The sequence below is a fragment of the Podarcis liolepis genome, assembly GCF_965112155.1.
Source record: "Podarcis liolepis genome assembly, chromosome: 10".
NCBI lineage: Eukaryota > Metazoa > Chordata > Lepidosauria > Squamata > Lacertidae > Podarcis > Podarcis liolepis.
The window spans coordinates 15655686-15675902 of record NC_139562.1 but is presented as its reverse complement, the minus strand read 5'-3'; the positions used below and the strand labels follow the sequence as shown (position 1 = coordinate 15675902).

At 42.4% G+C, this 20217-nt stretch overlaps 1 protein-coding gene across 2 annotated transcripts; it reads right to left on the bottom strand.

The window, feature by feature from the left end:
• Positions 1-1232: 1232 nt before the first annotated feature.
• On the bottom strand, positions 1233-12687 carry RERGL (RERG like). 2 transcript variants are annotated; one of them, XM_083461623.1, is made up of 7 exons: positions 12338-12687; positions 9130-9186; positions 8524-8597; positions 6817-6965; positions 3716-5015; positions 2850-3377; positions 1233-2033 (listed from the first exon to the last, which is right to left on the bottom strand). In XM_083461623.1, the coding sequence occupies exons 1-5, from the start codon at positions 12387-12389 to the stop codon at positions 4733-4735; spliced, it is 615 nt and encodes a 204-aa protein (XP_083317749.1). In that variant the 5' UTR covers positions 12390-12687; the 3' UTR covers positions 1233-2033; positions 2850-3377; positions 3716-4732. The 2 variants fall into 2 exon arrangements, with proteins under 2 accessions (XP_083317749.1, XP_083317748.1); XM_083461622.1 differs by having other exon boundaries at positions 1233-3377.
• Positions 12688-20217: the final 7530 nt, after the last annotated feature.

Below are 20217 nucleotides of genomic sequence, written 5' to 3'. Positions count from 1 at the left end.
TTTTCTGCACCAACACCCCACCCAAGCTCAGTTATGCAAAGCCTTTGATTTCAAACAATCCAAAGACTAGGAGCAACCAAGGGTCAGTGGGGAAGAGGAGCAGACACCAGCTGGAGACTGTGAAACTAGCCAGTGGGCATCTGAGATTCTGATCACATTCCATATGTGAAGTTCTAGAGGCCGTTTGTCCTCCATTTGGAGCCCAAAGGCCTTAAGGTTAAGTACTCCATACCACACAGCACACAGAAGTATGTGCACATCACTAAATCTTTGCCTTAAATTGTGACTGGGACTTCCCCCCTCACTGTTCTGATCTAGTCAGCAGTAGAAGGAGATGTTCTGAAGGACATTTGTGCTATGCAAACTGCAGACTGTGCAGCCCAGGACTGGTCAATGAGCAAAGACCCCGCAAAAGCTGTTGAGGCACCATTTCACAACATTTTGTTGCAGATCCCATTAGTATTACTGCATGAAGCAGGTTGTTCGCCTTTTCTCAGTGAGTTTTTAAATTGAATTTTATTGAATCCCCCCCCCCCAAGCAGAAACAAATAGCTAAACAATGAAAAATAAGCCATAATAAATCAAATCAACACATTCTGTACATACATTTTTTTTTGGGGGGGGGGAGTGAGGTGGAAGCAGGTGATGGTCCAGACCAAACCGTTGCCCAGACATTCAAGCAAATAAATCTGAGAAGATGTACAGTGGTACCTCTGGTTAAGTACTTAATTAGATCCGGAGGTCCGTTCTTAACCTGAAACTGTTCTTAACCTGAAGCACCACTTTAGCTAATGGGGTCTCCTGCTGCCGCTGCATCGCCAGAAGACGATTTCTGTTCTCATTCTGAAGCAAAGTTCTTAACCTGAGGTACTATTTCTGGGTTAGTGGGGTCTGTAGCCTGAAGCATATGTAGCCCGAGGTACCACTGTATCTTAAAACTTCCATTTCTCTTGTGTTTATGGAAGGTCACCATCCTTAGTTGCCAGATGAATCATATCTTCTGTCTATGGTGCAATTGGTAGGGGCGGACCTCTTGTCCCAGTATTGAAGCGTTAGATGTTTAGCTACCCTGAGTGTCCCCTGCCAGTTTGATTGTCTCTCTGTCAAGTTCCAAAGGACCAGAACATAATTCAGGAGGACATTAACATCTGTAAATCTCAAGGAGGTGACAAAAACCATATTTATATGCCTGATGACTTCTAAGCAAAAAGCTTTGACTTTAGGACGATATCTTCATCATCATCATCAAACCTTTTATTGGCATCGCATACAAACATCCCTTGTGAATCAATACAGAATTACCCCCTCCCCAGTGTCACAGAACATTTGTCAAATGAAAAGAGGCAAAACAGTCTAACGTTACATCTCTAGGTCTCCAGGGAGATCAGACGTCTGCAATGTGTTTCTGCGACAAAAAAACCAAATAAAGATATTTAGCCACTAACTTGGTGAGCTCCTGATCATTCCCCAGTAATAGAAAACGGATGACCTCCAACTCTGGTTTCCATTTGGGGATGCAGCATTGATCTAGAAACTGCTGGTGGAGATCAGCATATAGTTTACATTTTAGAATCATATGAGTAAGAGTTTCCAGCAGGTGGTCTTCACATGGGCAAATTCTTTCTGCTTCCACCATTCCCGAGAAGCTTCCCCAAAGGAGGTTTGATGGATTTGAATTGAACCTGGCCAGCAAAAATGCCCTTCTTTCGTGAGGGATAAGCAGAAATTCAAGATAATTGTGATTAGTTTCATATGCCCAAGAAAGTTGAAAGTAAAGAGGGGAGCATGTTTTCTCTGCTGCTGCTGTTAGTTCCTTGGCTCAGTGGGCTAACTGACTGGGAAGGCTCTGGGAATTTTACCTACATCTCCCCGCAGGGAAATAGTGTGGTGGACTATATTCTGTTTCCCACTAAAATGACGCCGTACTTGGTTGAGTTTCACATAGGTGATCCTATGCTCAGTGACCATCTCCCTCTACACTGCAAACTTGTCTTTCCATCGAGAAAGACAGAACAGTTACCATATTTTTTGCTCTATAAGACTCACTTTTTCCCTCCTAAAAAGTAAGGGGAAATGTGTGTGCATCTTATGAAGCGAATGCAGGCTGCGCAGCTATCCCAGAAGCCAGAACAGCAAGAGGGATTGCTGCTTTCACTGCACAGCGATCCCTCTTGCTGTTCCGGCTTCTGAGATTCAGAATATATTTTTTTCTTGTTTTCATCCTCCAAAAACTAGGTGCGTCTTGTGGTCTGGTGCGTCTTATAGAGCAAAAAATACGGTAATTGATCCACCCACCCCCCAGGAACTGAGACCACAGCACACAAGGATACCAGTTAACAATATCAAGTGTTGTGTGAAGGGCATTACAATGTCAGCATTATTCAGAGCTGGGTATTTTTTTTCTTAAAAGGTTGCTGTGGGGAGCAATAAACCCAGCTTCTCCTCCCCCAATCAAGCAAGAAATGTATTGGCTTTATCTATTTTTCACTGCTCCTGAGAATTTGCCAAGCAACTCCAAGGAAGAGGTTTCCAAGTAAGATCTTAGGGTTCTTTCTCACCAGTTCACTCTGCCCTTTATTTATTTATTATTTATAAACCTCCCTTAATTAAAAATAATCGGGGCAGTAAACAACAAACGTAATCCAAACATGGCCCGAAAGCCATAAAATGCAATAATAAAACAGTGTTGAAAGGCAGAATGGATTAACGCTGCATGAAAGAGTTCTCTCGCAAGTTCTTGTTTAAAGCCGTACTCCATCAATGGATGATAAAACAATTGCACTTAGGGATTATCAAAGGAGAAAGAAAATGGTGGTGAAATTCTCAGGGTTGGGGTGCAAGGTTTTTGCAGTGCTTACAACTCCCCTGAGATGACCAAGGGGTGTTTGTGAGTGTCCATCCCTTCATTCTACAATCATATGACCAGTGGTCTGCACTCTGCAGTCTTCTGGTATTCCCATACTTCAATTAAAGCTCCCCTTTTATGTTGCTTGGGTCTTCTTCCTCACTTTCTTTAAAGCTTAATTTTATTTTTTACTTTGTTCACAAGGCTCCTCAGCATGAACCCCAGGCACGCTTATTTTGCTGAGACACCAAAATGTGCATTTACGCATAGAAATTAGCATATGCAAATTTTGGAACAAATTTGCGCCCTGGGCCTGTGCTTGCAATACTCCTGAAAGGCACTAGCATATTTTATTGTAAGAAAACCAATTATTGCTGATAACATGGACTACCTGGAAGCTTTAAGTAGAAGTAAACCATACATAGTTTTAGGTAGACTTAGACTGCAGTCCTATACACGACAGTAAGCTTCATTGGACAAGGCAGGACATACTTCTGAGTAGACATACATAGGATTGTATTGCTAGATAGGTCTATATACAGTGGTGCCCCGCAAGACGAATGCCTCGCAAGACGAAAAACTCGCTAGACGAAAGGGTTTTGCGGTTTTTGAGCTGTTTCGCAAGACGAATTTCCCTATGGGCTTGCTTCGCAAGACGAAAGCGTCTTGCTTTTTTGCAAGTTTGTTTCCTTTTTCTTAACACCGTTAATACAGTTGCGACTTGATTTCGAGGAGCAACTCATAGAACGCGGTGTGGTAGCCTTTTTTGAGGTTTTTGGTGATTTTTTGAAGCTTTTCCAAAACTTTTCTGACACCGTGCTTCGCAAGACGAAAAATTATTAATATAATTAATTTCGTCTTGCGAGGCACCACTGTAAACAGAAACACGAATGGAGAAGAGATGTGGAAAGCTGTTAGGTTAAATCCATAGAACAAGTAAATGTCAGGACGAAAGCAGACCCTAAGGATTTAGAGTTATTGCAATCTGGGCTGCACTATGAATTTAAAGCTTTCACCCAAAAAAGAATGCTCTGAATTGTGGTTTGTTGTGGGTGCTGGGAATTGCTAGGAGACCCCTATTCCCCTCGCAGGGCTTCAGTTCCCAGAGTTTATTGAAAAGAGAGATTGGCTGTTAAACTACTCTGAGAATTGTAGCTCTGTGAGGAGGAATAGGGGTCTCCTAACAACTCTCAGACCCTTAGTAAACCACAGTCCCCATGATTCTCTGGGGGAAACTATGGCTATTTAAAGTGGTATGATATAGTTTTTATATATAGTGCAGATGGGGGACACATTGATCCTGGTCCTAGGACTCAGCTAGATTGGTAAAGAAAAGGCATTTTGTAGGCATTTTACATGCAATATAACACTGTGACACCAGTTGGCACTGTGGAGTTCCATTTTTGCCATCACGATTTCTCATTTTAAAGGTTACAACACATTTTTCTGAAGCATTTCTTTGATGTGTCTGGATCCAGCCCAAGTCCAGCTCAATGTCATTTTCTGGTGTTAGCTTAGGTCCCATTGCTTTCAATTGGACTCAGTGTTGACTAACATCAGCTGGGTCAAGAAAGCCTTGCTGCCTACCCATTGGCTGTAGCAGCGAAAAAATTGCATGTCTGGATCTGCCATCATATTTCAATCACTGCAGGCAGAACTTTTGTGTTATGTGTCAACTCAAATACAACTCTTTTCAGCGGGGACAGGTCACACGTCCCTATGAGAGTCAACCATCCATCAGACCTTAAGCAATGTGTGAATAATTCAATATTGCTCTATGACCTCCTCTTTAGAAATGAAATTCACTGGAGTAAAATCTCCATGTTGACTAGGTCTTCTTTTGTGTGCATCTTCTTCCTGCCCTGATCACAGCTGGAGGACTTTCCTTTAAACAGACTTCCTCCTCTTCCCAAACATGTTGTTGATCAGTTTGGCCATAGATTTTGACCCGCTAGGCCGCCTTTTCTCCTTCCCCTTAGCGTTTGAAGTGACGTTCTTCAGGACTTTGGTGAACATGGCTGCCACTTCCTGACAATGTTCCGCCGCAGACAGTTCGCAGAATTGGCATTTGTAGTCCAGGGCCAACTTTTGCCCTTCCTCCCAGCCAACTTCACGCATATGGCACAAATCTTGCTTGTTCCCAACTAAAATGACAGTGGAGTCTGCAGCCCTGAGGGAGAGTTGAGGAGAGGAAAAACTCATAAAACACAATTTGTTGATCATTTTATTCTGATGCTGCTTATTATTGTTTATTTATTATTGCAGTAATATCCCCTCTATTCTCCAAGGAGCTAAAGGTGGCATTAGGCTGAGACTTTGACTGGCCCAAGTTCACCCAGTGAGTTTCATCACTGAGGAGGGATTTGAACCCTGGAATCCCAGGTCCTAGTCCAACACTAACCACTAAACCACAACGGCTTTCTATGTTACATAGGATAGCCCTGCGTCCTGTTTTACAGGTCCTCTATCATGTGTCATTATTAATTATTATTAATTATTATTATGTGTCATTATTAATTATTATTATTACAGTGGTACCTCTGTTATGAACTTAATTCGTTCTGGAGGTCCATTCTTAACCTGAAACCGTTCTTTACCTGAGGTACCACTTTAGCTAATGGGGCCTCCCACTGTCACCGGTGCGTGATTTCTGTTCTCATCCTGAGGTAAAGTTCTTAACCTGAGGTACTACTTCCGGGTTAGCGGAGTCTGTAACCCAAAGTGTTTGTAACCCAAGGTACCACTGTATTAATTTCTAAATGTGTTTATAAGCTAGCAAACGCAACTCTGTATGTCCTTCCTTTGATGATGCGTTTCCTCCATTTTTTGGAATGTGTAAGTAGTCATTATGCTGCGTAGAAGTACTGCCTTTAGCTTATTTACACAGACCAGACAATTTGGTGGTGTTTTTACCAATACAATTTTAAGCCCCACTGATAATGGTTTTGCAAGGCGGCACCTAAATCTTAAGAAACAAATGAAGAACATGGTTCAGCTCATGTTTTGCATGCTGAATGTAAGAGATTAGGGCCTTACCCGCACTGCAAACCTATATCAGAAATATCCTCCTTGAACTGACATGGCTTCACTTAAAAGAATCTTAGGAACTGCGGTTTGGCGAAATGCTTTAGATTTCTCCATTGTGATTCTTCTCCCACCCTCATGTAACTCCATTTCCCAGGGCTTCTTGGGAAAAAGGAATGACTCTTAAGCCAGCAAAACCCTGGATGCATTCAGACATGGAGATTATTGCATTAGTTCCCCTGGTTATACTGTTAGGACTACTGTCCTGGTGTCTAACCATCATTTTACAGTGTGTCACCTGTTGCATTATGGAACTGGCTTGATATACCCTCATGTCATGCTAAATTTCATTCATACCCAGTGGCCATGGTATGACGCAACAGCAGACATCATGGGACATGTCACCACTCTTCGGGTGCCTGCATGCTTCTGTTCCCACTGTGAAAACTATGGGAAAGTCCTATATGCCAGAACGGCACCACAAATTTCATTGCTTGGGTGGCAGTGGTGTGATCCACAAAAACAACAGGAAGATTACAGTGTAAAACACCCGTGATTTTCCAGGTTAACAGCGTCGCAAGCAGATATTTTTTGGAAGTCGTTAACCTGAAAATGAGCATGAGATTTCTACCAGATTTGCAGAAGCGGCTCTTTCTACCAGATTTGCAGAAGATTACATAAAGTGTGAAAAGGATGGGGATAAGGGAATCATATATTTGGAGTTTGAAGGGACCACGAGGATCATACAGTCCAACTTCCTGCAGTGCAGGAATATCCTGCCCAATGTGGGGCTCAAACCCGTGACCCTAAGAATAAAGGGCTGTCTGAATGCAGCCCCTGTAGTACAGATATGTTCAACAGGATGGGAACTATAAGAACTAACCAGACTCTCTCATGGCTATCACAATCCTTTCAACAATCCTAGCTCCAGCCATTGATGGACTTACCTTTTGCAGCCCGACATGTGGCACTCTCGTATCCGGTACAGCAAGGCTTTCGCGAAGGCAAAGGAGGCTCTGTCACTGATTGCATACACGACCACAAACCCATCTGCCCAGTGGAGCTCATCGGTGAGAGACAACTTCCCCCGTCGAGGCTGGAAGGTAACAGACCCATCGCATGAGAGGATGCATCCGCATAGCATACCATAGAAGAAGAGAAGAAGAGTTTGGGTTTGATATCCCGCTTTATCACTACCCAAAGGAGTCTCAAAGTGGCTAACATTCTCCTTTCCCTTCCTTCCCCACAACAAACACTCTGTGAGGTGAGTGGAGCTGAGAGACTTCAAAAAAGTGTGACTAGCCCAAGGTCACCCAGCAGCTGCATGTGGAGGAGCGGGGACGCGAACCCGGTTCACCAGATTATGAGTCTACCGCTCTTAACCACTGCACCACACTGGCTCTCATAGAGCACCTTAATGACTGCAAGCGTTGAATTTTAGATATTTGCCCTGGAAACTCTCACCTTTAAAAATAACCTATGAAAGCTACTTCTAGTGAAGTATGAGAAGCTGAGGTAAGCAGAACAAAGGGGGATACTGGGAGTTGCCACCGAGACCACATAACACTGGTCCTGAAGGACCAGCATTGGCTCCAAGTATGTTTCTGAGCCCAATTCAAAGTGTTGGTGCTGACCTTTAAAGCCCTCAATGGCCTCAGCCCAGTATACCTGAAGGAGTGTCTCTACCCCCATCGTTCAGCCGGACACTGAGGTCCAGCTCCGAGGACCTTCTGGTGGTTCCCTCACTATGAGAATTGAGGTTACAGGGAACCAGGCAGAGGACCTTTTCAGTAGTGGCGTCCGCCCTGTGGAACGCTCTCCCATCAGATGTCAAGGAAATAAACAACTATCTGACTTTTAAAAGACATCTGAAGGCAACCCTGTTTAGGGAAGTTTTTAATGTCTTATCATGTTTTTAATATTCTCTTGAGAGCCACCCAGAGTGGCTGGGGAAACCCAGCCAAATGGGCGGGGTATAAATAATAAATTCTTCTTATTATTATTATTAGCATGTAAATATATATAAAATCACAATAACTGCTTTGTTGGGCCAGACCAACTATCCATGTAAGTTCACATGAACCTTTGGTGCACACACCTATATGGTGTCAATTTACAGCCCAAGATTCTGTCTGTAACAGGGGCAAACCAGCCCCCTGGGCTCTCCCCTGTTATTTGGTGTTCAGAAATATCACAACTAACTGGAACCTAAGTGGAACAGCCATTGACAGCACCATCCTCCAAGAATCAGCTTAATTCCTTTTTATAAACAGCATGTGAACTTATTGCCATTGCAACATCACATGGCAGTGAAGTGCATAAGCAGATTATGGGCTATGGGATGCAAATGTGGATGCATACATTAAAGAATTATTTGATCCCAGCCATTGGTTTCCACCAACACCAACCCAACCCTCTCAATTATTTGCATCCCAGAAAGGAGCACGCAACCACAAACCACGTTTGGACCACTTTTGGGATCAAAATGGATTGACATCGAAGACATGAATCTTAATTAGGGGTTCAGTTTAGACCCATGGATCTCGCAGCCCCCTCTCCTGCACTTTATTTCCCAACATTACTTAAAAGACCTTCAGAGTGATGTGACGTGATGCAACATCGGAGCATGCTGTCGGCAGTGTTCTTTAACTTACCTGTGAACAAGGATCATATATTTCCAGGTTGATCGGCTTTCCTTCCAGACAAACGTGCTTTGTATAGATGCACTCTGTGAGACAAGAGAAGGAGGACACACATGATCATGAGTGTAAAAAACCACTCAAAAATAGATTTCCCACTGCTCATGTAAAAAAAACCCCAGGATTCACATCCCTACTCAGTCACTCATGGAGCGACCTTAGGCCAATCACATTCTTTCAGCCTAACCTAGTTGTTGTGAGGATAAGATGGTGGGCAAGACAACCATTTATGCCACATTGAGTTCCTCAGGGAAAATGTTGGCTATAAATGCCATTCATTCATACATTCATTCATTCATTCATTCATTCATTAATAAATAAATAAATAAATAAATAAAGTGGTATGAGTCAGCCTAGATAGCTCAGTTGGTTAAAGTGTGGATCTGATAATGTCAAGGTTGCAGGTTTCATTCCCTACTCCTGTGTTGCAGGTGGTTGGACTCAATGATCCTCAGGGTCCCTTCCAATTCTACAATTCTGTGATTCTGCTTTCAATGCATAATGCAGATGGGACCTAAGAGGCAAAGTAGATACAGATTTTCCAAGTCAGTGGAGGCTTACCAGAGTCAGAAGCATATTCTCCAATGAAGCGTCTGGTCAGAAAGCGTACTGTAAGGGCTACAATGAGAAAACAAAATGTGACATGAGAAATGATCTTCAGCCTGTTGGACAAACCCAAGACATTTTGCTGCCTGAGGCAGGACAGCAAAGTGCACAGTACCCACAAAATTGGCACTGAGACAGAAATTCCACAAGCATCTATTTCTGGAAATATAAATACAATAATAAATTATTTGCTTCTCATTTGTGACATATGTAGTAACCAGCAACAGACACTTCATTCTGGCCCAAAGTAGGGCCAGCCATGATGACACAAAAGTGTGGGCTGGCATTGATGACAACTAGGTTACGTGGACTTGTGTACATCTGCTGGACAGGCACTGCAATAAATCCCCATCTCCCTAAACCTCACGGATGGAGAAAGTTGGCTGCAACTAACAATTGCCTTTGTTTCAATGAGGCTTAGTTTTGCTGGAGCCTGGCCACAGAATGTACTGGCACTTTCCTGGAAAAGGAGACAAAAGCAAGATGCTCCAGGCAGTTAATTGGTCCCTAGTGCTGAAGAGACCAACAATGGATCCCTGGAGAGGAAGGACTTGGTGCAGAAGAGGAAAGAATGGAGAGGCACTTTTTAGCACTCATTTATGAACGCCATTCAAGTCTGTCTTTTCTCCCTTGGTGGAATTCAAGATGGTTTAAGATGGAGAGCCCACTGAATCTCTCATCCAGGCACTCTTCGGACTGTGATCTGCTTTCACTTCCACAAGTGTTGCATCACTTGCCTTCAGACAATGTCCTGGGCACCTGCATACCCCCTGGGGCTTGTATTTCAAGTTTCAGTGTTAAACTGAAACAGTAAAAGTGGGCAGTGTGGTGGAATGGGAGACCAAAAAGCTCAAATGGCTGCTTAGCCATCAAGCTCAACAATGACCCTGGGCTCGTCACCATCTTCTGGCCCAACTTATTTCACAGGGATGTCATGCCCCTCTGAGCTCCTTGGAAGAAATGTTAAGAGAGAAATGTGACAAATAAAGAAGACTAGTCTTGCTAGTCAGCTGCACTGCAGAAATACCCTTGTGGCTCATCTATCCTATGTCAGCAATCAGAAAATCAGATCTACTCCATGTTTAGCCTGGAGAAGAGGAGGTTAAGGGGTAATATGATAGCCATGTTCAAATATATAAAAGGATGTCACATAGAGGACGGAGAAAGGTTGTTTTCTGCTGCTCCAGAGAAGCAGACACGGAGCAATGGATCCAAACTACAAGAAAGAAGATTCCACCTAAACATTAGGAAGAACTTCCTGACAGTAAGAGCTGTTCAACAGTGGAATTTGCTGCCAAGGAGTGTGGTGGAGTCTCCTACTTTGGAGGTCTTTAAGCAGAGGCTTGACAACCATATGTCAGGAGTGCCCTGATGGTGTTTCCTGCTTGGCAGGGGGTTGGACTCGATGGCCCTTGTGGTCTCTTCCAACTCTATGATTCTATGATTCTATGATCCTCAAGCTAGAAGCACACTCAGCTCTGCCACCGATCATCTGGGACACTGCAGGACTCGGGTCTGCACAAAATAATTTGGGACAATAGCAGGACTCAAAGAATTGCAGAGTTGGAAGGGATACACTAGGGTCATCTTGCGTAACCTCCTGCAATGCAGGAATGACAGTTACAGACCCTGGCAGGTGGCCGTCCAACTTCTGTTGGAAAACCTCCAATAAAGGAGAGTTCACCACCTTCCAAGGTAGTCTGTCCCATTGTCAAGTCAGAAAGTTCTTCCTAATGTTTAGCCAGAATCTCCTTTCTTGTAACTTGAATCTATTGGTTCGGGTCTTAGTCTCTGGAGCAACAGCAAGCAAGCTTGCTGCATCTTCCATGTGACACATCCCTTCAGATAGCTGAAAATGGCTACCCTATCGTCTCATCATGTCTGCACAAAACAAGCTGGCAACATCAGCAATGGGGTTTCTCATGCCAAATTAGGATGATGTTGATGATGTTGATGATAATTCTCCCACACTTTTAATTAATGGCTCTACACTGGAGAGGTGCCACTGGGTGAATCCCAAATGCATCCTTAAGGAACCCCTGGAGCAATATTTGGGCTATTGCGAGTGAATAGCTTACAGATCTTAGTGCAAATCTGGATTTATAGACTCTAGAGTTAGTTTTGGAGAACATTGCCAATGGCATAGTTTTGTAAATTATTGGTTGGGAGAGGTGAGATATCAAAATGTCACATTTGGAAATTTGATGCACTGAGATGTCTGTGCATGTTAACTCTGAAGTTAAGTCTGTTTTAGATCAAATAGGCTCAAGTAAATATTCCTAAACTGACAGCATTAGAGAGTTTGTGCTTCTAAAAAAAAGGAGAAAGAAAATGTACCATTCAAAATGTTGAACTTCCAATTTCAATTTTGCACTTTCAGATTCAGCTATTGGAATTTTCAGCTGTTTCAAACGCTGCTTTGCAAAATGAAATTTCAAATTGAAGACATCCCAGAATTCTGGACACACTCCCCCTCCTCACATGAGCTAAAGTGGCGAACTTTTATTCAACCAGTTCTCCTCCTGTGCCTTAAGAATGACATTTAGAACTTAAGCAGCCAACACCTTTCTAGGTACTGAAGATATACACTGGCAGAAGTTTCACTGCTCTATACAAAAGTGATGTTAAAGGCATAGCAGCAAGGTCTTGGCAGGAAAATGGCAACCATAAGTAGGTACTTTGAAAGAAGGGTATTTTTAATTTTTTAAAACATATAACATAAATAAATACAGATACTTTCTAGATACATATGTCAAAATGCTGTTAACAGGACAGAAGCAGGGCCTGTGAAATGTTGGCAATTTGGATGAGGTATATGGAAATAATTTTATTTTCTTGCGCAAAATAAATAAAGACAGCTCTTGGACACATATTACTTGATCGTATTTCAAAAGAATGGGAAACAAAATCTCTTTCTCTCTCTCTCTCTCTCTCTCACACACACACACACATATGCATCTCATCCTATAAACTTCGTGTAAACTTCAGATTATATCACAAACACACCAAGCATTCCCTCACCCCAGCCAAAAAAGCGTTGGGGGGGGGAGAGACAGGGAGAACTCCAGTAGTTTTTTTAAGTTACCCCAAAGTGCCTGTAGACCGATATACAACAGCAATTTAGGTAGCTAGAAAAGGGAGGTCAAACAGAAGGGAGCCTTACCAGATTTGCCTGTTCCTTCGCTGCCCAAAACTGCTACTTTCATTTCATTCATTCTTGAAAAAGCAACCCCGGCTGATTTTATTCAGGCACTTAAAGCGATCCGAACCACAAACTTCCACGCAGGGCAGATGCGCTCGCGGGGCCCCTCGTCTTTACGCACTTCGCCTACTGCCCTAGAGAGCAATTTGGAGCTGTTTGACCGCTGCCTGCAACTTCTTCTATTTAGACTCCCGGGCTGAGGACGTCAAGGGAGGGCGAACTGGGAGCATAATAAGGCATTGCAGTTCAAGAACCCGCCCACCCTTAGATGCCTGCGTTTTTCGTTTGTGTGTGTGTGTCTGTTTGGCAAGGAAAGGAACTGAGACATCTCTCCCATCTCCGTCCAAGCCTGTGATCACTCTCTCCTCTTTGCAACGGTATGAAACAGGCACAAAGCAAACAAGAACCTGCTCTGGTCAGTTTCCTCCCTGCCTGTTAAGAGGCGAGATGGATATTTCCTCAAATGACATAGGGAGAAGAAAGTGAAATTGAGTTTCATCCTGTGAAATTGACCTCCTTAATTTTTGAACGTCCCCTGAACTGTTGATTTCATTGTTTTAACTGGGTTATTTGTTTTTTTTAAAAAAAACTATTTTAAATCTTTTTGTTTTGTTTTATAAAATTTATAGTGTGCTTGATTGTAAAAATAAAAATATCATAAAAACCCTCAAAATGGTTTATAAATAAGGACAAAAGTGTAAAATCATTGCTAGAAAGAATTAACAACAATAATTTAAAACAGACAACAAATAAAAATTCACAAGCACATATCAACATTCTACATAACTGGGTAGGCTTCTTTGAACAAAAGTGTTTTTATCGGGTGCTGAAAAAAGTACAGTGAAGCTGCCTGCCTAATATAATGGTTGCTTTATTGTATATTTTTGTAAAGGATGTTTTAATGTTATTGCATATTTTAATTATGTATTGATTTTATAGTTGTAAAGTACTTAGAAGGCATTTTGGCATATACATGGCATAATAATTAATCATATTATTAATAATTATAATTAATCAATTATAATTATAATAACTGGCCCATCATGTTATTTCCAGAGTTTCCCCTGCAAAAGCAACACTGTGCTTCCCTCCCTGGAGTTAGGAGAAGGAAGGGCAAATTCATAGAAGATGGGGTCTCCCAGTGGCTATTGATGGTTATATGGAACCTTTAGAGGCAGTATATCATTGAATTCCAGTTTGGGGATGGGTTTGGGAACAGCACAGTGTGGCTATTGCAGTCACGCTCTCCTCGTAAACTTCCCAGGGGCCTCTGTGAGAAAGAGGGTGTTAGATTAGCAGCAGAACAAGCCACTATTTTCAATGGGGCTTACTTCCTAGTAACAACACAGTCCAATAAAAGTCTTCTGAGAAGTCCCACTGAGTACAATAGAACACAAGGGTATTAGTTCAAGCTAGGAAACAGGGAGTAGTGATTTACTAGTCTGGTATGCAAGTTGGGCTTTTTTCCCATTACAAAAATAGAAAGATGTGTTTTACTCCCATTTCTGTAAGTTTTATTGTGTTGCACTGGGGTAAGGAAAATCATCTATAGGGCACGTTCGAATGTCTCTGGGGCCAGACAAAATAGGTGCAAAAATGAGTACAGAAGTGGAAATACTTGCCACAGTAGCTCAGTAGTAGAGCACATTGTTTGCATTAAGAAATTGCCAAATTCAATCCCTGTCACCTCCAAGTAGGGCAGGGAGAACCTTCCTTCCTAAACCCCTGAAGAGCCACTGATGGTAGACAATACCCAGGTAGATAGACTAATGGTCTGACTTGGTATATGGCAGATGCTGTTGTTCGTATGGATACTAGTTGCTGAGGAACAAGGATGGAAGAAGGCCCTGCATTCAGCAGAGGCTGGCCTGTCAGACCAAATGGCGATGCTGCCCCACCAACCTCAAACAACCCTCACCTGCGTGCCTTCTTCCTTACAGCCAGCCCAGACAATAGCACTGCCAATCAACTTCCTCCTCCTTCATCTCAGTCTTGCCCCTGTATCACTCAGGAGGGAGGAGGGTGTGTTGCATGGACTAGAATTATATGGCTGACTTCTGCCCTACACATCTCAGTAGGACACCAGCCTCCACTGCTTCCATCCAAACCCTGCTTCTGGGCTTCCCAGAGAAATCTGGTGGACAAAGGATGCTGGATGAAGTGGATGTTTGGACTGATCCATCAGTCTGCTTCTTCTCACTTGATGATGTCTTGTATTTACTGGTATACTAGCCTGAAATGTAGCAAACCAGTGGCACTGGGATACACAGTCCTATGTGTCTTGGGGCCTTAGGATGAGTTCCTCAGAAGAAAGTTCCTGTTCAGGAATTGACCTTCTGGAATAAATGGAGGCATTGTGTGTGTTTTGTTGCCATAGGGTTTATTTTTAGTATCAGAATGCTAACTCCTTTTTTTTTCTTTTTTTAGCTCCTGTGTTTTCACAGTTACACATTGCGCTGTGAAAAAAGCAGACCACAGAAGTGGGGGCACTGCCTGGAATTGTAACTTTTGCCCTTTGGCTTAGCTAGCTAAACATTGCGATTCTCTCACCGCAAAGGAAGCATTTAATAAAAACAAAAAAAGAGAGGAAAGGGTGACTTGAAGACTATGCTGACCAGGAGGTTTATTTATTTTGCATTCCAGCCATGTGGCTAGTCAGCTTCAGAAACCCAAGTGGAAAACTGCTCCTCACAAATGAGGACTGGGAAAACCAGGCATAGTTCAGTGTGAGCTATCAGCATCTAGCCTAGAATGTGGGTGGTCGGATGCAAAAGAAGACTGGGCTCCTACATCTTTAATAAGAACATACCTGGAGCAATGTTCTGTTTCCATCAGCAGACAACCAGATGCCTCTGAGAACTCACTAAGGATGCCATGTGGTCATTAGCCCTCTTCTCCTGTTCTTTCATAGCAACTGCAATTCAGAGGTATGGTGCTTGGGATTCTGGACACAACACATAGCCATTGTGACTAGCAGTCACTGATAAAGGTAAAGGGACCCCTGACCGTTAGGTCCAGTCGCGGACGACTCTGGGGTTGCGGTGCTCATCTCGCTTTATTGGCCGAGGGAGCCGGTGTACAGGTTCCAGGTCATGTGGCCAGCATGACTAAGCCGCTTCTGGCGAACCAGAGCAGCGCACGGAAACATTGTTTACCTTCCCACCGGAGCAGTACCTATTTATCTACTTGCACTTTGACGTGCTTTCGAACTGCTAGGTTGGCAGGAGCAGGGACTGAGCAACAGGAGCTCACCCCGTCGCAAGGATTCGAACTGCCGACCTTCTGATTGGCAAGTCCTAGGCTCAGTACTTTAACCCACAGCGCCTCCCGTGTCAGTCACTTGATAGCCTTATCCAATTGTTTAATCCCCCTTTAACAACCATCTAAGGTGGTGGCAATCACCACATCTTGTGGAAGTGAATCCACCAATTTAGGGCCTAGGCTAGAACAAAAATAAATTAGAACATAAGGAAATTATGGATGGCAGAGGTAGAAGGGGTGTTCACACATTGCATTGAACAAGTGTACAATCAGCGGGCCTCTTCAGATTACCTATAAATTAAGCCTCCATTTTGATTTGCTTGCACAAAGCTTATGTAGTACAGTGGAACCTCGGTTGTGTAATGTAATCTGTTCCGGAAGACCGTTCGACTCCCAAAACGTTCAACAACCGAGGCGCAATTGCCGGTCGGCAAAATTCATTGGAAAAATGGAGCAGCGCGCCTCAGAAGTCGTTTGAGGTGCATTTGGAAACAGAAGCATTCACTTCCGGGTTGTCGGTATTTGGGTTCCAAATTGTTCAGCTTCCAGAGCATTTGACAACCAAGGTTCCACTGTACAGTAGTTAATTCCAGCTTGTTTTGAGATGTGTAAACGCCCTGCAAGTAAATCTGGATGAGTGCTCAAAATTGTGCAATCTGCCAAGTGATGTAGAGGACAATGCATGGGGACGGTAACTCTAGACCCCCAAGTGTTTGGTGCACTTCAGGGAACACAGCAGTGTTGCTGTGCATGGGAAAGATATAAGTTGCAAATGATCTGAGGGGGAAGAGCTACTGCTGAGAGGAAGCCAGGCTGAACGAGAAAGTGAGTTGAGGGAGGAGTTAGCGGCCAGCAGCCTTCAACCATGGCTCATTGCAGCTTCTGGGAGCTCATGACCAAGAGCTCACAAACAGGACTTGCAAACAGGGGTGCTAGCGAGGGAGTTTGGCATGGGAGCTTAAGGGAGAGGCCTAGAGTAATGTCTCACGGTGTGCATAGGACCAAGAGACATGGAGGGTGAGGGAATGATCTGCAACACCTGTGCCTGGAACTTAGCCCAGCAGCTAACTCAATCGCTGGTATCTCCAGTTAAAAGGACCAGGTAAGAGATGATGTGAAAATGGTTTCCATCTGAGACCCTGGAAAGCCATTGCAAACATCTGCTCTGCCATGTAGAAGGTGCCAGTTTAATCCCTGGCATCACCAGCCAATGTCTAGGAAAGAACCACAACTAGAGTGAACAATGTAAGTCTAGATGGACTGATGGTCTCAACCAGTATAACACAGCTATGTATGTTCAGCTAAGCCTGCTGTGGGTTTTTCTGTCACCACTGACCTGGCAATCCTACAGGGACTGCAAAAATCTCACAACAGCTGGCAGGGGGTGAGCTTCAAATATTGATTTGGACTAACCAGCCAGTTATTCAGCTGCAGGCTTCTATTTTTTTTTATAAAATTTTTATTGGTTTTACAAAATTTTTAAGAAAAACAGACAAACACTAAAAATGACAAACATACACGTATAGTTTCAAACATATTTTCATAAACCTCTTTTCTTGGACTTCCCCATACCCCCCCTCTCTGCATCCCAATGTCCAAAATTCAACTAGCAACTTCCAATTATTACTTTCCAATCTTTATCATCTTAGTCCTCTTTTATAGTCTAACCTTGTATCCCTGTACCCTTTTGCTTCTGAAAACCACAACATTTTAGCATTCATTAAGTTTATAGTAGTCCTTAAGATAACTTTTAAATTTTTTCCACTCTTCTTCCACCGTCTCTTTTCGTTGGTCACGGATTCTGCCTGTCATCTCGGCCAGTGTCATATAGTCCATCACTTTCATCTGCCATTCTTCCACAGTGGGTAAATCTTGTGTCTTCCAATACTTTGCGATGAGTATTCTTGCTGCTGTTGTGGCATACATGAAAAAGGCTCTGTCTTTCTTTGTCACCAGTTGGCCGACAATGCCCAAGAGAAAGGCCTCTGGTTTTTTAGGGAAGGTACATTTAAGTACCTTTTTCATTTCATTATAGATCGTTTCCCAGAAGGCCTTAATCTTCGGGCATGTCCACCAAAGGTGATAAAAGGTACCTTCAGTCTCTTTACACTTCCAACATTTGTTATCGGGCAAGTGATAGATTTTTGCTAGCTTGACTGGGGTCATGTACCACCTGTATACCATTTTCATAATGTTTTCCTTTAAGGCATTACATGCCGTAAATTTTATACCGGTGTTCCATAACCATTCCCAGTCAGCTGACATAATGTTATGTCCAACATCTTGAGCCCACTTAATCATAGCCGACTTAACTGTTTCATCCTGTGTGTTCCATTTCAACAACAAGTTGTACATTCTAGATAGATTCTTAGTATTGGGTTCTAACAGCTCGGTTTCTAATTTTGATTTTTCCACCTGGAAACCGACTTTCCTGTCCTGTTTAAAGAATTCCATTATTTGGCGATATTGGAACCAATTTTCTACTTTATACTTCAATTTCTCCTGACTTTGTAGTTTGAACTTATCTCCATCCTGTTCTAAAATTTCCCAATACTTCGGCCATCCGACCTCCATATTGAGTTTCTTCACTGCTTTAGCCTCCACTGGTGACACCCATCTAGGGGTTTTGTTTTCCAATAGATCTTTATATCTTATCCAAACATTAAACAATGCTTTTCTGACAATGTGATTTTTAAAGGCACTGTTAGCTTTATCATACCAAAGATATGCATGCCAACCAAAAGCGTTATTGAAACCTTCCAGATCCAAGATGTCCGTGTTCTCGAGGAGCATCCATTCTTTGAGCCAGCAAAAAGCTGCTGCCTCATAGTACAGTTTCAGGTCCGGCAGGGCAAACCCCCCTCTTTCTTTAACATCTGTCAATATTTTAAATTTAATTCGGGGCTTTTTGCCCTGCCAGACAAATTTCGAAATATCTTTGTGCCACCTCTTAAAACATTCCATCTTATCAATAATCTGCAAGGTCTGAAACAAAAATAACATTCTAGGCAATACATTCATTTTGATTACTGCAATTCGGCCTAACATTGACAATTTCAAATTTGACCATATTTCTAAATCTTTTTTGATTTCTAACCAACATTTTTCATAATTGTCCTTGTACAAATTCTGATTCTTAGATGTTAAGTAGACCCCTAGATATTTAACCTTCTTGACCACAGTCAAACCTGTTTCCTCTTGAAATTTCTCCTTTTCCATATCTGTTAGGTTTTTCCCTAAAACTTTGGTTTTTTGCTTGTTCAACTTAAATCCAGCTACCTGGCCAAACTGTTGTATTATTTCTAATACCTTTTTCGTACTAGTGTTTGGCTCTTGCAAAGTCAATACTAGGTCATCTGCGAACGCTCTTAACTTATAATGTTTAGCTCCGACCTGCACACCTTTAACCTGCTGGTCATTTCTTATCATGTTCAGCAACACCTCCAGAACTGAAATAAAAAGTAATGGGGAAATCGGGCACCCCTGTCGTGTTCCTTTCTCTATCTTAAGTTCCTCAGTCACAACATTGTTTACAATCAGTTTAGCTTTTTGTTCAGAATATATTGCAGCCATACCATTCTCAAAACCCCGGCCTACCCCCATCCCATGAAGATTCTTCTTCATAAAACTCCAAGAAATATTGTCAAAGGCTTTCTCCGCATCCACAAAGATCAATACTGCCTTAGTGTTTATATTCACCTCTAGCTTTTCCAAGATGTCTATTACATTCCTTACATTGTCTGCCAGGTGTCTTTTAGGGAGAAAGCCTGCTTGGTCCTTATGAATCTTCTCCATCAAAACTCTTTTAAATCTTTTTGCCAAAATGTCTGCAAAAATTTTGTAATCCACATTAAGGAGTGATATTGGGCGGTAGTTCTTGAGTTGGGTCTTTTCAGTCTCTGACTTTGGTATGAGTGAAATATATGCCTCTTTCCACGATTCAGGCGCCCTTTTTCCCTCAAGGATCTCATTACAAACTTCTCTTAGTGGTTGAGTCAACCATTCCTTCAACGATTTGTAGTATCTGGAAGTCAGTCCATCTGGTCCCGGAGATTTGCCCAGTTGCATATTCTGAATGGCAGCCTCTATCTCTTGTTCTGAGATTCTCTGGTTCAAATCCATCTTACTTTGATGAGAGATGTTTTGTAATCCATATTTTCCAAGGAATTTGTCTATATCTTCTTCATTTTGCGGGCCTTGAGTGTAGAGTTTTTTGAAATAACTTAAAAAGCAATTTCTAATTTCATTGGGCTTAGATATATTCTTTCCATCCACCTCAAGGCTTGTAACTGTATTTAGTTTCTGCCTTTTCTTCAATTGCCATGCCAAAAGTTTACCACCTTTATTTGCTGATTCAAAGGTCTTTTGCTTCATTTGCTTTATCTTCCATTCAATCTCTTGGTTCATCAATTCCATGTATTGTGTTTGATATAACTTGATCTCTCTTAAAATGTCTTGAGACTTTGGTTTTGTTCTTAATTTCCTCTCTCCTTCCTTTATCATTTCCAAAATCTTCTCTTTTTTCTCATTTTGTTTTTTCCTCTTTATTGAGTTTTGTTGAATCAAAAATCCTCTCATAA